The sequence below is a fragment of the Ovis aries genome, chromosome 7 (genome assembly GCF_016772045.2).
Source record: "Ovis aries strain OAR_USU_Benz2616 breed Rambouillet chromosome 7, ARS-UI_Ramb_v3.0, whole genome shotgun sequence".
Classification (NCBI taxonomy): domain Eukaryota; kingdom Metazoa; phylum Chordata; class Mammalia; order Artiodactyla; family Bovidae; genus Ovis; species Ovis aries.
Window position 1 is genome coordinate 101,173,706 of NC_056060.1, and position 16,210 is coordinate 101,189,915.

At 38.5% G+C, this 16,210-nt stretch overlaps 1 protein-coding gene across 1 annotated transcript in view; it reads left to right on the forward strand.

The window, feature by feature from the left end:
* The first annotated feature begins 4,437 nt into the window (after window positions 1-4,437).
* The window catches only part of TERB2 (telomere repeat binding bouquet formation protein 2), a 38,406-nt gene continuing 26,633 nt past the window's right edge, over window positions 4,438-16,210 (forward strand). Inside the window, exons 1-5 of the mRNA XM_027972214.1 lie at window positions 4,438-4,501; window positions 4,616-4,697; window positions 5,468-5,607; window positions 7,558-7,619; window positions 9,821-9,906. Coding sequence (XP_027828015.1) covers window positions 4,438-4,501; window positions 4,616-4,697; window positions 5,468-5,607; window positions 7,558-7,619; window positions 9,821-9,906 — 434 coding nt within the window. The remainder of the gene's footprint in view (window positions 4,502-4,615; window positions 4,698-5,467; window positions 5,608-7,557; window positions 7,620-9,820; window positions 9,907-16,210) is intronic.

Below are 16,210 nucleotides of genomic sequence, written 5' to 3' on the forward strand. Positions count from 1 at the left end.
TATACAGGCAATGTTTTAGATAACTGACATGTAAAGTCTGTCCTTTGGGACAGACGAGTGCTACAGAGTTCAGAGAAAGGGGGGGTCAATATTCACCAGTAGAGGAGGAGAAAATTCAAAGGAAAAGATGTGATTAAGTTGGACAAAATGAAAGATAAGGAGGAATGAATGTAAATTCTAATCTAGACTTGGAAAAGAGGGAGAGGGTGGGATGATTTGGGAGAATGGCATTCTAACATATATACTATCATGTAAGAATTGAATCGCCAGTCTATGTCTGACGCAGGATACAGCATGCTTGGGGCTGGTGCATGGGGATGACCCAGAGAGATGTTATGGGGAGGGAGGTGGGAGGGGGGTTCATGCTTGGGAGCACATGTAAGAATTAAAGATTTTAAAATTTAAAAAAATAAATAAATTAATTTTAAAAAATCAATGTTTTTTGGGAATGGTTGCATAGCCACACAAATATACTATAAATAGTGTTAATCGCTTAGTCATGTCTGACTCTTTACAACCCCATGGACTGTAGCCTGCTGGGCTTCTCTGAATTCTCCAGGCAAGAATACTGAAGTGGGTAGCCATTTCCTTTTCCAGGGAATCTTCCTGACCCCGGCAGCAAACCCACAGGCAGATTCTAATGTGTCCAGGGCAGAGAAGCACTGAACTAAAGGAACGTGATTTCTCTTTTTTAAATCTTAAAAAAAAAAAACAACTTTAAACATAGAGAAAAATCGCGTGCTTGTATGATAAGCGCCCATATACTCTCCACCTGCATTACAGGCAGACTCTTTACCTGCTGAGCCATCAGGGAAGCCCATGCTATGAATAAGTGAGCTGCAAACATAATGGGCAACTTTTATGGGAAGTAGATTATACACAATAAAGTGTTTTTATAAAAGGGAAAGAAAATTGTGAGTGTTTTATTCAGATCACCAGGGGAATTACAACAGGTCGCAGGTGCACACATATCTTCCGCTATCTGCAGGAACCAATCTTTAACACTTTTTCAGATATGCTACTTCAGCTTTCCAGTGTTTGTCTGAACATAGATGACACAAATTTTCCCACAGTTTCCCCAGATACCTGGTTGTTCTATATTGAATAATTTGAACAACCCAGTTACTGAGAACTCAGATTACAATTAAAAGTAGGAATTTTTTAAGGAGTATGAATTATAAAACACCAATATAAGACTTCCCTGTTGGAAACAGACTCTGAATGCATGCATGCTAAATCATTTCAGTTGTGTCCAACTCTTTTTTGACCCCATGGACTATAACCTGCCAGGCTGCTCTGTCCATGGGATTACCCAGGCAAGAATACTGGAGTGGTTGTCATTTCCTCCTCCAGAGGATCTTCCTGATCCAAGGATCAAATCTGCGTATCTTATGTCTCCTGCATTGGCAGATGGGTTTTACCACTAGTGCCACCTGGGAAGCCCAGACTCAGAATAGTTTTCACTAAGAAGCATGACTAGGGCTATCTTATATACTGTTTTCTCTCATGCCACAGGAGATGAGGCCGATAATAACCAAAAAATGAAGTAGAGAATAAAGAGGCACCAGTCAGTGTGTTGGGATTCACTGAGGTGAGAACCTCAAAAGGAAAATGCCTTGTAAAATCCATTCCGAAGAGTATATGTAATGCAATGGACAGTTTAGAGAATAATACAAAAAAATCCCACTCATTAATTCACTATCTAGCTTTGGAAATACAACTGTATTGAAAACCTTTGAAGGCCCCTGTGTATCTCTCCCAGCCCTGAGTTAATCACTATTCTATGTTTTGTGTCTGTTTTTCCTGTTTGTAAATAATTCATAAATACATTTTTTTCAACAAATGTATTGTTTAGTTTTCCCATTATACATGTATGTTTAGTTTTCCCATGTATGTATCCCTAGAAAGTATAGTTTCATTATGCCTGTTCTTTGAACTTTAAATAAATGGAATCATGCTGCATGACTTCCATAGCTCTTTAAAATTCAAACTTTTGTTGTATTCCAGTGTATGAAAATTAAACAATTTAAATAATCCAAACTACTGTTAATAAGTAAGTAGTTGTTTTTAGTTGTTTCATTTTTTAAATGATCTCTGTTGCTATCCTTATTAGCAACAATGCTGGCATACACATTATTGGATATGTGTACCAGTAAATGGGAGCAAGAATTTGTCTAGGTTTATACCTAACAAGCAGCAGCATACAGCACATGCACATCTTCAAGTAAGTAATGTTCAACAGTTGGTCAAATTGTGCCAATTTACACCATCACTAGCAGTGGGAATCCCCATTAATCTAGGGCTTCCCTTGTGGCTCAGCTGGTAAAGAATCCGTGTATAATGCGGGAGACTTGGGTTTCATCACTTGGTTGGGAAGATCCCCTGGAAAAGGGAAAGGCTACCGACTCCAGTATTCTGGCCTGGAGAACCGTGGGTCGCAAAGAGTTGGACACGGCTGAGCGACTTTCACTTTCTCTTGTCATTGTTATTAGTAGGAGGGTACATATGTAAGGTGGATACATAAGGTTATCTCATAGTTTTAGCTTGCATTTCCCTAATTACCACTGTGGTTGAGCATCTTTTGGAAAGTTTACTATCCATTAAGTTTCCTCTTCTGTGAAATGCCTATACAAATGTTTGCCCAATTTTTGCATAAGATTGTCTCTCACTGATTCATAAGATTACTTATATGTTCTGGATACCAATCCTGTTGGTTGTCTACACTGCAAATACTTTCTCGTACAGCTTAATACTTTCGTCTCATTTTAAAAAAATTCTTCTCACAGGTCAGAGATAGTCTCCTGTGTTTTATTCTACATATTATAAAGTTTTGCCTTTTATATTTAAGTGTTTAATTAGTCAATCAGCTAGAAAGTAACAAGCATACATGTGCATGCACCTGAAAACATAATTTCAACATATAAGGCAAAAATTAACAATATATTAATAAATCTGCAAATAACTTGGGAGATTTTAACATGCCTCTCTCAGTAATTGATAGAAGAATCAGACAATATGATTAACAAATTTGACTCAATGAACATAGGTTAGATAGAACACTGTACCCAACATCTGAGAACATCCAACAGCTGCAGGACATTCTTTGTAAACACACACAGGACTCTGACCATATATTTCAGTCAGAAGGAAAGTTTCAACAAATTTAAAAGGATTATAATCACACCAGTTATATTCTTTGACCTTAAGTCATTTAAACTAGGTATCAATAACAAGATAACTAAACAGTCACATGAACTTGGAAATTTTTAGTATTTTACATAACCCATGGATAAAAAAAATCCTATTCAAAGTCTGAAAATAGTTTTAATTGAATGATAACAAAAAACAACATCTGAAAAACTGGCAGTTTAAAGGAAATCGATAATCTTATATATGCACACTAGCAAAACAAAGTATGAAAAAAGTCATCTCTTTCAAGAAATTAGAAAAAGAATAGCAATTTAAAGCCAAGAAAAGTAGAAGGAAATTATAAGGGCAGGAATTAATGATATACAAATGAGACATATGAAAGTATCAAAAATGTCACAAGTTTGTCCTTTGAAAAGGCTAACAAGAACTACAAACTTCTAGTAAGACTAAGAAATGAAAAGAAGGCACAAGTAACTAGTATCACAAATGAAAATGGAACCACTGCTACAGAGCCTGACATTACAAAGCATCATAGAAGTTTTTATTGCATGCTCACTCAGTCATGTGTGACTCTCTGTGATCCTATGAACTGTAATCCGCCTGGCTTCTTTGTTCATTGAATTTCGCAGGCAGTGCTCAACTTTATATCAATATTTAAATTTTAGAATAAATTGACCCCATGCAGGAACAATGTAGCTTATCAAAACTGATGTGGGGGAATACCAAAGAATAACATAACTTGAACACCGGTGATTCCTTAGTATATTAAACAAGTTTTTTAAAAAAGGTTTTTGGGTTTTCGTTTTTTGCCTTTTTTAGGCCTGCAATGGCAGCTGTGGAATCCTAACCACTGGACCACCAGGGAAGTCCTTTTTAAAATGTGATGATGATATTTTTGTTTAAGAATTCTTCTCTTTTAGAGACTGAAACATTTATTTAAAAGAGATAAAATGGGTTTTGTTTCAAAATAATGACACAGCACAAAACCTTTGTTAATGCTAAGGGCTTAAAACTCACAAGCAGGACACCTTCCTCCTCTGCCGAGTCAGAGAAAGCTTAGACGACTCTTCACAGTTCCACAAGCAGCGACGCACAGCTGGTAGAGACCAGAACCTTCTCCGTCTTGTCTCAGGCTTTTCGGAGGTATTACTCTGACAACCAATCATGGAGCTGGGCTTCGGACCCGGGACCAATCAGTGACCTCACCTTCCACCCCGCCCCGCCCCCTCCCCCCCCCCCCCCCCCGCCGGCCCGAGTCCTCGCGTGTGAGGAGCGTGAGGCAGCGCCATGTTTCAAGGGCAGCGGGGTTGGTTCTGTGGCAGCGTCAGCCACGACCTGAGGCAGTTTTGGGGTAGGAGATTGGGCAGCAGGGGTGGGTGAGGTGGTGAGGAGAGCACCGCCCCTCCCTCTGGTACCTTGGCCCCAGGGCACTTGCTAGGCTCACCATGTGCTCTTGCCTCCACAGTGGCTGAAGGGGGGACCATCAGTGACCCGAGGGCCGCCGACTTCTTGTTCAGCTGCGATGCCTCACACCCAGACACGCTGAGGTACCTGAAGGTCACCTGGGGGTACCTTTTGGGTCATCAGGAACCAGGAGTTGTCGCTGGCAGTTGCCGTCGGCTAATGAATATTGATAATATGAAGAAAGACTGGAAACGAGCAAATTTTCAGTCCCGTCGGATGTGCAGGGAGGGGGAGGGGCAGGCGCGGGAATAGTTCACAGTCCCTTTTTTCTGCCGCTAAGGCCTGGCCTCCTAACCACTCCTCAAGTCTTCCCGACTTCAAGTTGTGTTTTTCCAGCAGACTTTCCCACATCCATGTGATGCCTTGTAGAGCTCTCCTATTCGGTATATTTAAACAAAATCTGATTGCCTGTTATCTTAAACGTTGTGTTCTGAAAATGTTGGTAATTTTTTGAGTAATAACTCCTATTTCCATTAGTCTATTAATTAATCCAGTTAATCCAAGGTCAAACACCGTGTACCATGCTCCTGTAAATGTTCTTTGTTCTTGCTGCCGCTATTTTAGTACACACCGTAAACTGCCTCTTGCCCTGATATCACAAAAACTTTCTGGGAGGCTGCTCTGACTCCAGTCTGTCCACCTGTGAGCCCCCTTAACATTGCAGTGGGATTATGTTTACAGAACAGAGGCCTGATCACGGTTCTGGTTCCCTCCCTTTCTCACCCCTTCACTCCCCACCCTCCAGTCTCCTGATCACCTACAGTAATTCTGTTTCCATTCATTTATTCTTTCTTTTGAAATGTTGAATACATTCTTGTTTATTTCATAACCTAAATTATTTCCTTTCTCCTAGAATATATCAGAGTCTTGATTACATAGAAGATAATGCTACAGTTTTTCATGCCTACTATCTCTCTGCTGTAGCCAATGCTGAAATAAAAAACTCGGTGGCTTTAGGTCATTTCATTCTTCCTCCTGCAAGCCTGCAAAAAGGTTAGCAAAGATCTTTAATTGCTGTTAAACTCCGAAATCCGGCTATGTCATCCAACTTTACTGATATTTGTTCTTCATCAGAGCTTTTTGTTTTATATCATTTAGTGTAAACAGAAAAGCATGTACTTTGGATCAGATTGCCTTGGCTGTGTATTCTCGATTTGTTTATCATTCAGTCTTACATTCACCGAGCTCCTACTGTGCCACGTTTCAACCAAGGCGCTGGGGATTCAATGGTGAATAAGACTGATGCAAATATTATCCTCACATTGTTCACTGGCGAGAATCCAGCACTTAACTACTTTTTGTGGCCTCCAGCATTTCTCCCCAGTTGTTTTGAGGATAATACATTAAGTAATCTGACCTGTGAGTATATAATAAACGCTCGTTGCTAGTTTTGGCTCTCACCGTTATTTTTTCTGTCCCCCCCCCCCACCACTGATATTTCAAGATTCATCATGATAATAAATCCATGTATTTGTATTGTTTTATATTATTTAAAGAACTTGCACATTATCTTAGCAACCGTATGAAGTATAGAGCAAATGAATAAATTGCTTCTGAGATTGGTTCTTTCAGTTTTCCCTGCTAGGAACACACGTTCTTAGCCTGTTCTGTCCAAATCCTACCTATGTTTTATGAAATAGCATTAAATAACCCATTTTTTAGATCTTACTATTACCCAATTCTTGATGTGTATGTGTCCATCCCTAGAAAGACAGACTGAAAATAGTACAAATTCCCAGCGAGCAGAGTATTTATTAAAAAAAACAACTTGAAAAATATTTCTGTAGAAGAGCTTTGGGAACTTCTAGGATTGGCTTTCTTCCATAGTTGATGTCCTGGAAAAACCTAGTTATAACTTAAAAAATAAATTGTTTTAAGTGGTCATGCAAATAAATTAATGACTGGATAGGAGAATTGATTTACTTAAAATCAGTGAATACCTACCTTCAGGGAGCTTATATTATGGAATGACTATCTGATCTAAGTTACCACTCCTATTAAATCTTTGAGTTTAACAACTTATATTAAAATGTATTCGACTTAAAAAAAATCCGTTTTAAATGAAAACATGCTCCTTTTAAAAAATTAAAAGTATGCATTATTATTCACCTAGACCGGGATTGTCTAGTAAAAGCAAGAAAGGCAAATGTAAGCAACATACTAATTTTAGGTTTCATATTACCCACAAGTTAATAAAAAAGATGAAATTCATATTAAGAATATGTTTTATTTAACATAACTAGAATATTATTTCAATATATAATCAGTATAAAATTATAGATAAATTTTTGTGTTCATTTTTTTTTTTGATTCCAGTGTTTATTTTAAACTTAGAGCACATCTCACGTTGGGCTAACTACGCATTTCAAATATGTACCCACATTTATCTAGGTAGCTTAGGTCTAGAGGAATCTAGACAGCTTAGGTCTAGAGGAATGTTAACTATTTTATCCTTGAGTGGGCTACTGTGGAAACCTGACATCATTGATTTAAGATGATGTCAGTCCTTTGACATGCTGAACATTGTAGAATTCCTGCACTATCATGCCCAATTGACATGTTGCTCATCCTACCTTCTTTTAACAAACTAAACTATTGAATAAAGCACTCCACAAATTCAGGAATTTTATGCCTTCTGTTTTGACTGGACAGTTATCTTTATTGGCCTAAACACACTGACATCTTATGAAAATATCATAGCAGAAAAAGTTTAGAACAGTGATTTACATAATGCATTGGAATCATCTGGAGTTTGTTAGAAATGCAAGTTTCCAGCTTCTCAACAATCTGGTTCAATAAGAGTCCTCATTTTAAACAAGTATCTCAGGTACTTTTGATACAGTGGAATAAGGCTGACCTAGAAATTTGAAACCTAAACAAAATTCAGTGAATTCTACAGTTTCTTTTTGAAAAATAATATTGGATTTATTTTTCTTACTACAGAAATAAGGAGAAAAATTGGTAGTTTTATTTGGGAACAAGACCAACATTTTCTGATAGAAAAGGTAAGAGTAAATTAAGGTATACAGTTGATACAGAATGTACAGTTTCAAAAAAATTTGAAAGCAGTGTAATCTTCAAAATATGTACTAGTGATGTGTTAGTTCCAGTGACCCAGAGTAAGAAATTTAGAGGGCATGTTTTTTATTGAACGTTATCTCATTTGGCATTGTTTTTACGCTAGTAACATTAGTGAAATTGAGATTTTTGTATGAATAAAATAAAAAGCTTTAAAATTTGCCTCAGTAATATTAAGGGAATAATAGGTACACAGTATTTACCGGTTCTTTGCTGCCAGTGTAGATGCTATTTGATTAATTTCTTGTACTATTTGTTAAATGTTATGAATAATACTTCAATAAATGTATGCAATACTGTAAGTTTTTTAACTTTTGTCATCCTGCCTCACATTTGCCATGTTTTTTATTTACTTCAAAATCTTTATGCAAAGGCAAAATTGGGATAAGAATTTATCCAAAAAGAATAATGATGGTGATGGATTATAGTACTTAAAATTAAAAAAAAATCGATGATTCCACAATGATACTCCAAAAGCATAAAGAAAGAAAAAAAAGAACAGAGGAACAAAAGGAGGAAAAAAGGAAGAAAGGAAAGAGGGAAGGAGGGAAGTAAAAGAGGGGTAGGGAAAATTTCCTTTCCGAATAAAAAGTAATAAATGTAGAAGGGATGATAGGGTAGAAAATTTGCACTTTACCACTCCCAATAAAATAGTTGATTTAGGCAAGGGTTATAAATGGATGCTAAAATCATTATCTAAAATGATCACCTCACAGATTACTTATTGATTACAAAGGCAAGCATTGCTTGTACCATTACAATGGAGGGATCTGGCAGACACTGTCTTAACCAACTGATCAAATTTAGCATCACCAATTTGAAACAACCTCTTGTTACGTTCAGCTCAATGTGATATAATAAAAAGGACACTGTATAGGGAATTCCCTGGCAGTCCAGTAGGACACTGCACTCTTATTGCTGAGGGCCCAGGTTCAATCCTTGGTCGGAGAAATAAGATCCCAGGAACTGCCAAAACAACATCAAGAGAACGCAGTATTATCTTGTGTTCTTGTTCAAAGTTCTGAATCTAATTATGAGAAAATACTCTAATCCTTGACTTGTTAGAATGTTCCAGGGACATAAATGGTGGTAGAATGGTTACTATTTGATAATAATTATTGAGTATACCAAAAGACCCTTGAAGATCATTAATTATTCTGCTTTAGAAATGAGAAGACTGAGGTAAGAAGGAAAGACCTCTGACTTAGTTCACATAGCCAGATATTAGCAAAGTGGAACCAAGTTTTCTCAGCTCCAGCCCAATCCAGTGTTTTTTCTAATGTATTAGTAGCATATGCCTGTATTGACTGTTGACTCTAGAAATTGTATGATTATATGGTAAAGGATTTTGTTCTTTCAAATATTGATTGATATTGAATATTAACTAATTATAATAACACAACCATGAAATTTGTAAGTAGAAGTTACCTCTTTTAATGGCAATAGCAAGGGTAAATCTGGAAAGTAATTTGGGAAACATTATTATTATTTAGAGTGGGCTTGCAACCTATATATAGAAATTTCCTAATGGAATATTACGTAAATATATTGTTATAGATACCAGAATCTGAGGTTTTTCAACTTTAACATAATCTTTTGGAAAAGCTTTATATATGTTTAGTTCTTTTGTAACTCCATAGCTAAATGTTTCTTTAATTTTGAAGGGGAAACAATTTGTTCAACTTACTTCATATTTTTGATTTACAACTTGTAGGATGCCTAGGAGTTTTCATGTCAAGGATTTTAAGAAAGTTTAAATCAATAACACTTTCTTTGGCTTCTTTTTTTTAAAAAAAACCAAAGAGTTATATGACCACATTAGGGAAAATTTCAAAAATCAGTAAGAGAATAAAATCAGTCAGTTTTACTATCTAATACAAGCATAGCATATATTTTAAAAATCCAGGTCTCCTTTCTTTATGTATCTCTAAAAATAGATAATTCTGTGTGTGTATATACAAAATTTTGTGAGTTTTTCCTATGAAACAAAATGGAATGGATCTGAGTCTGTAGATACTTTTGTGACTGTTAATATATATATTGCCAATTTACTTTTTAAAAAATTGATATTGATTGCATGATTGATATGGCTGATTTTTTTAAATGTGATTTCTTTTGCTGTCCACAGCAAGATGAAGTAACATCAAATGAACTAAAGGCCTTTAGGGAAAGCAGTGTACTAGCAACAGATCACAAGAAAGACTTATCCAGAAGGTACTGAATTTGTATACTTCACTGATTTGTATACTTCATTCAATATAGACACCTTTGAACACTGTGTCTTAATCTCATTTAATCTTCAGTCTTCTTATGACATTGGCATCATTATCACCATTGCCATTTTACAGAAAAAGAGATGAAGTATAGGTCAGGTCAGTTCAGTTCAGTCGCTCAGTCGTGTCCAATTCTTTGCGACCCCATGGGCTGCAGCACGCCAGGCTTCCTTGTCCATCACCAACTCCCAGAGTTTGCTCAAACTCATGTCCATAGAATCGGTGATGCCATCCAACCATCTCATCCTCTGTTGTCCCCTTCTCCACCTGCCTTCAGTCTTTCCCAGCATCAGGGTTCTTTTCTAGTGAGTCAGTTCTTTGCATCAGGTGGCCAAAGTATTGGAGCTTCAGCATCAGCATCAGTCCTTCCAATGAATATTCAGGACTGATTTCCTTTAGGATGGACTGGCTGGATCTCCTTGTATTCCAAGGGACTCTCAAGAGTCTTCTCCAACACCACAGTTCAAAGGCATCAATTCTCCGGCACTCAGCTTTCTTTATAGTCCAGCTCTCGCATCCATACATGGCTACTGGAAAACCATAGCTTTGACTAGACAAACTTTTGTCAGCAAAGTAACGTCTCTGCTTTTTAATATGCTGTCTAGGTTTGTCATAGCTTTTCTTCCAAGGAGCAGGAATCTTTTAATTTCATGGCTGCAGTCGCCATCTGCAGTGATTTTGGAGCACCTGAAAATAAAGTCTGTCACTGTTTCCATTGTTTCCCCATCTATTTGCCATGAAGGATGGGACTGGATGCCATGATCTTAGTTTTCTGAATGTTGAGTTTTAAGCCAACATTTCCACTCTCCTCTTTCACTTTCATCAAGAGACTTTAGTTCTTCACTTTCCTGCCATAAGGGTGGTGTCAACTGTGTATCTGAGGTTACTGATATTGCTCCCAGCAATCTTGATTCCAGCTTGTGCTTCCTCCAGCCTGGCATTCCTCATGATGTACTCTATAAGTTAACTAAACAGAGTGACAATATTCAGCCTTAACGTACATTTCCAATTTGGAACCAGTCTGTTGTTTCATGTCTGGTTCTAGCTATTACTTCTGACCTGCAGATACATCTTTCAGGAGGCAGGTCAGGTGGTCTGGTATTTCCGTCTCTTGAAGAATTTTCCAGTTTTTTTGTGATCCACACAGTCAAAGGCTTTGGTGTAGTCAATAAAGCAGATGTTTTTCTGTAACTCTCTTGCTTTTTCGATGATCCAGCGGATGTTGGCAATTTGATCTCTGGTTCCTCTGCCTTTTCTAAATCCAGCTTGAACATCTGGAAGTTGATGGTTCATGTACTGTTGAAGCCTGACTTGGAGAATTTTGAGCATTACTTTGCTAGCGTGTGAGATGAGTGCAGTTGTGTGATAGTTTGAACATTCTTTGGCATTGCCTTTCTTTGGGATTGGAATGAAAAGTGACCTTTTCCAGTCCTGTGGCCACTGCTGAGTTTTCCATATTTGCTGGCATATTGAGCCCTCATAGCTCAGTTTTAAAAGAATCCACCTGCAATGCAGGAGACCCCAGTTTGATTCTTGGGCCTGGAAAATCCTCTGGAGAAGGGATAGGTTACCCATTCCAGTGTTCTTGGGCTTCCCTTGTGGCTCAGCTGGTAAAGAACCCACCTGCAATGTGGGAGACCTGGGTTCGATCCCTGGTTAGGAAGATCCCCTAGAGAAGGGAAAGGCTACCCACTCCAGTATTCTGGCCTGGAGAATTCCAGGGACAGTCCATAGAGTCTCAAAGAGTCAGACATGACTGAGAGACTTTCACTCACTCACTCACTGAGTGCAGCACTTTCACAGCATCATCTTTAGGATTTGAAATAGCGCAACTGGAATTCCATCACCTCCACTGGCTTTGCTTATAGTAATGTTTCCTAAGGCTCACTTGACTTCACATTCCAGGATGTCTGGCTCTAGGTGAGTGATCACACCATCATGGTTATCTGGGTCATTAAGATCTTTTTTATATACTTCTGTGTATTGGTGCCACCTCTTCTTAATATCTTCTGCTTCTGTTAGGGCCATACCATTTCTGTCCTTTATTGTGCCCTTCTTTGCATGAAATGTTCCCTTGGGATCTCTAGTTTTCTTGAAGAAATCTCTAGTCTTTTCCATTCTATTCTTTTCCTCTAATTTATCATTTATCACTAAGGAAGGCTTTCTTATCTCTCCTTGCTATTCTTTGGAATTCTGCATTCAAATGGGTATATCTTTCCTTTTCCCCTTTTCCTTTTGCTTCCTTAGGCAACCATTTTGCCTTTTTGCAGTTCTTTTTCTTGGGGATGATCTTGATCGCTGCCTCATGTACAATGTCATGAACCTCTGTTCATCGTTCTTCAGGCACTCTGTCTATCACATCTAATCCCTTGAATCTGTTTGTCGCTTCCACTGTATAAGATTTAGGTCATACCTGAATGGTCTAGCGGTTTTCCCTGCTTTCTTTCATTTAGGTCTGAATTTTGCAATTTTGAATTCATGATCTGAGCAACATTCAGCTCCTGGTCTTGTTTTTGCTGACTATGTAGAGCTTCTCCATTTTCACGTGCAAAGAATATAATCAATCTGATTTTGCTGTTGACCATCTGATGATGTCCATGTGTAGAGTCTTCTCTTGTGTTGTTGGAAGAGGGTGTTTACTATGGCAAGTACGTTGTCTTTGCACAACTCTTTTAGCCTTTGCCCTGCTTCATTTTGTACTCTAAGACCAAACTTGCCTGATACTCCAGGTATCTCTTGATTTTCTACTTTTGCATTCCTGAAATGAAAAGGACATCTTTTTTGGGTATTCATTCTGAAGTTCTTGTAGGTCTTCATAGAACCATTCCACTTCAGCTTCTTCAGCATTAGTGGTTGGGGCATAGACTTGGATTACTGTGATATTGAATGGTTTGCCTTGGAAATGAACAGAGATTATTCTGTCGTTTTTGAGATTGCATCCAAGTATTGCATTTTGGACTCTTTCATTGGCTAGGATGGCTACTCCATTTCTTCTAAGGGATTCTTGCCCACAGTAGTAGATATAATGGTCATCTGAGTTGAATTCACCCATTCCAGTCCATTTTAGTTCACTGATTCCTATAATGTCAATATTCACTCTTACCATCTCCTGTTTGACTACTTCCAATTTGCCTTGATTCATGGACCTAACATTCCAGGTTCCTATGCAATATTGTTCTTTATAGCATCGGACTTTACTTCCATCACTAGTCACATTCACAACTGAGTGTTGTTTTTGCTTTGGCTCTGTCTCTTCATTCTTTCTGGAGTTATTTCTCCACTGTTCTTCAATAGCATATTGGGCACCTACCGACCTGGGGAGTTCATCTTTCAGTGTCCTATTTTTTTGCCTTTTCATACTGTCCCTGGGGTTCATGAGGCAAGAGTACTGAAGTGGTTTGCCATTCCCTTCTCCAGTGGACCACATTTTGTCAGAACTCTCCACCATGACCCATCCGTATAGGGTGGCCCTACACAGCATGGCTTATAGTTTTAATGAGTTAGACAGGGCTTTGGTCCATACGATCAGTTTGATTACTTTTCTGCGATTGTGGTTTTCATTCTGTCTGCTCTCTGATGGATAAGGATAAGGGGCTTATGGGAGCTTCCTAATGGGAGAGACTGACTGAGGGGGAAACTGGGTCCTGTTCTGATGGGCACGGCTGTGTTCCCTCCTTGGGTATGGCTAAGCCCTCTTGGAGGAGGTCACCATTAACCCCACCACAGAATGGCCAGAACTTACACAGGACTGGGAAACAGACTCTTGGAGGGCACAAACAAAACTTTGAGCACACCAGGACCCAGCAGAAAGGAGCAGTGACCCCACAAGAGACTGACCCAGACTTGTCTGTGAGTGTCGTGGCATCTCTGGTGGAGGCGTGGGTCAGTGGTGGCGTGCGGTAGGGTTGGGGGCACTGAGTGCGGTAGTGCATGCACGACCCTTCTGAAGGAGGTCACTGTTATCCTCATCACCTCCACCATAGACTGGCCTCAAGTCAAACAACAGGGAGGGAACACAAGTGTAGGTAGATGAAGTTATTTCCCCAAAGTCACACAAACTTCTATTAAATGGGGAGAAGCAGGATTTTAACTGGGTCAGTCTAATTCCAGAACCTGTGCATTTAACCATATTATGCTAGCCTAGCCTTACAGAAAAGAAACAGGATTTTTTTGATTACTGTGATATTATTTTTAATATATATAATAATAAGGAAATAAACTAAATATTAGTAATGTTATTAGGATTGGAGGATTAGAAAGAGGCTTTCCCTCTTTCTTTTCCACATTGTTTATAATGTGGCTACTTTGGCTTAAGAAATTAAAGTTATATTTTAAAAGACAAACAAACATGGACTTGGTGTTGTGTTAGGGCTAATCTGTGAGACGAACCCTTGTTTCAGGCTTATTCACTATCTAGTCCCAATACTATATTTTCCACTTCGGTGGCTTCCAGATGTTCATAGGAAGCATTAACTATTGAAAGTATGGGATTTAGCTGCTGAAATAAAGTGATCTTTCTTCAATATAAAAATTGAGTTTAATCTATATAGTGTAGTTTTTTTACCTGCAAGTTTTTTTTTCCCATAATTTTTTCTTGTTCCTTTTGTACCTCCTATATGGTTTTCCTTAATTTGATATACATTGTTATCTGATTTAGCACAAAGTTGTGTATTGAATTTTAGTGAACTATTGCCTCATGGTCCTGTGACTTACAGATAATCCACCACTTAAGTTTGAATATCCATATTCTAGGTCTTTGTATTAAAAAGCAGAGACATTACTTTGCCAACAAAGGTCCGTCTAGTCAAGGCTGTGGTTTTTACAGTAGTCATGTATGGATGTGAGAGTTGGACTATAAAGAAAACTGAACACTGAAGAACTGATGCTTTTGAACTGTGATGTTGGAGAAGAGTCTTGAGAGTCCTTGGACTGCGAGGAGATCCAACCAGTCCATCCTAAAGGAAATCAGTCCTGAATGTTCACTGGAAGGACTGATGCTGAAGCTGAAGCTCCAGTACTTTGGCCACCTGATGCAAAGAGCTGACTCATTTGAAAAGACCCTGATGCTGGGAAAGATTGAGGGCAGGAGAAGACGGACACGACAGAGGATGAAATGGTTGGTTGGCATTATCAACTTGATGGACATGGGTTTGGCTAGACTCTGAGAGTTGGTGATGGAGAGAGAGGCCTGGCATGCTGCAGTTCATGGGGTTGCAAAGTGTTGGACATGACTGAGCGACTGAACTGAACTGAACTGAATCTCTATTCATAGAACTCCTTTGAACTTGTTATGCTTTTTGAGATAAGAAACTGGTAAGGTTAGGAAGAAAAATGAAATTGAAAACGTGAGACCATGAAGATATTAAGGAATTAGTAAAGGAGGGAATAGTTATCCCAAGCATCCTTGTAAGAGATGAATGGGAAAAGGAAATTTTTTCTTATTTTATTTTTTTCAGTTTTATTTATTTATTTTCTTTACAATATTGTATTGGTTTTGCCATACATTGACATGAGTCTGCCATGGGTGTACATGTGTTCCCCATCGTGAACCCCCCTCCCACCTCCCTCCCCATCCCATCCCTCTGGTTCATCCCCTGAACCAGCCCTGAACACCCTGTATCATGCATCGAACCTGGACTGGTGATTCGTTTCACATATGATAATTTACATGTTTCAGTGCCATTCTCCCATATCATCCTGCCCTCGCCCTCTCCCACAGAGTCACAAAAGACTGTTCTATACATCTGTGTCTCTTTTGCTGTCTCACATACAGGTTGTTGTTACCCTCTTTCTAGATTCCATGGATATGCATTAGTATACTGTATTGGTGTTTTTCTTTCTGGCTTACTTCACTCTGTATAATAGGCTCCAGTTTTATCCACCTCATTAGAACTGATTCAAATGTATTCCTTTTAATGACTGAGTAATATTCCATCTTGTATATGTACCACAGTTTTCTTATCCATTCATCTGCTGATGGACATCTAGGTTGCTTCCATGTCCTGGCTATTATAAAGTGCTGTGATGAACATTGGGGTACATATCAATTCTGGTTTCCTCGGTGTGTATGCCCAGCAGTGGGATTGCTGGGTCGTATGGCAGTTCTGTTTCCAGTTTTTCAAGGGATCTCCACTCTGTTCTCCATAGTGGCTGTACTAGTTTGCATTCCCACCAAAAGTGTAAGAGGGTTCCCTTTTCTCCACACCCTCTCCAGCATATATGCTTGTAGACTTTTGGATAGTAGC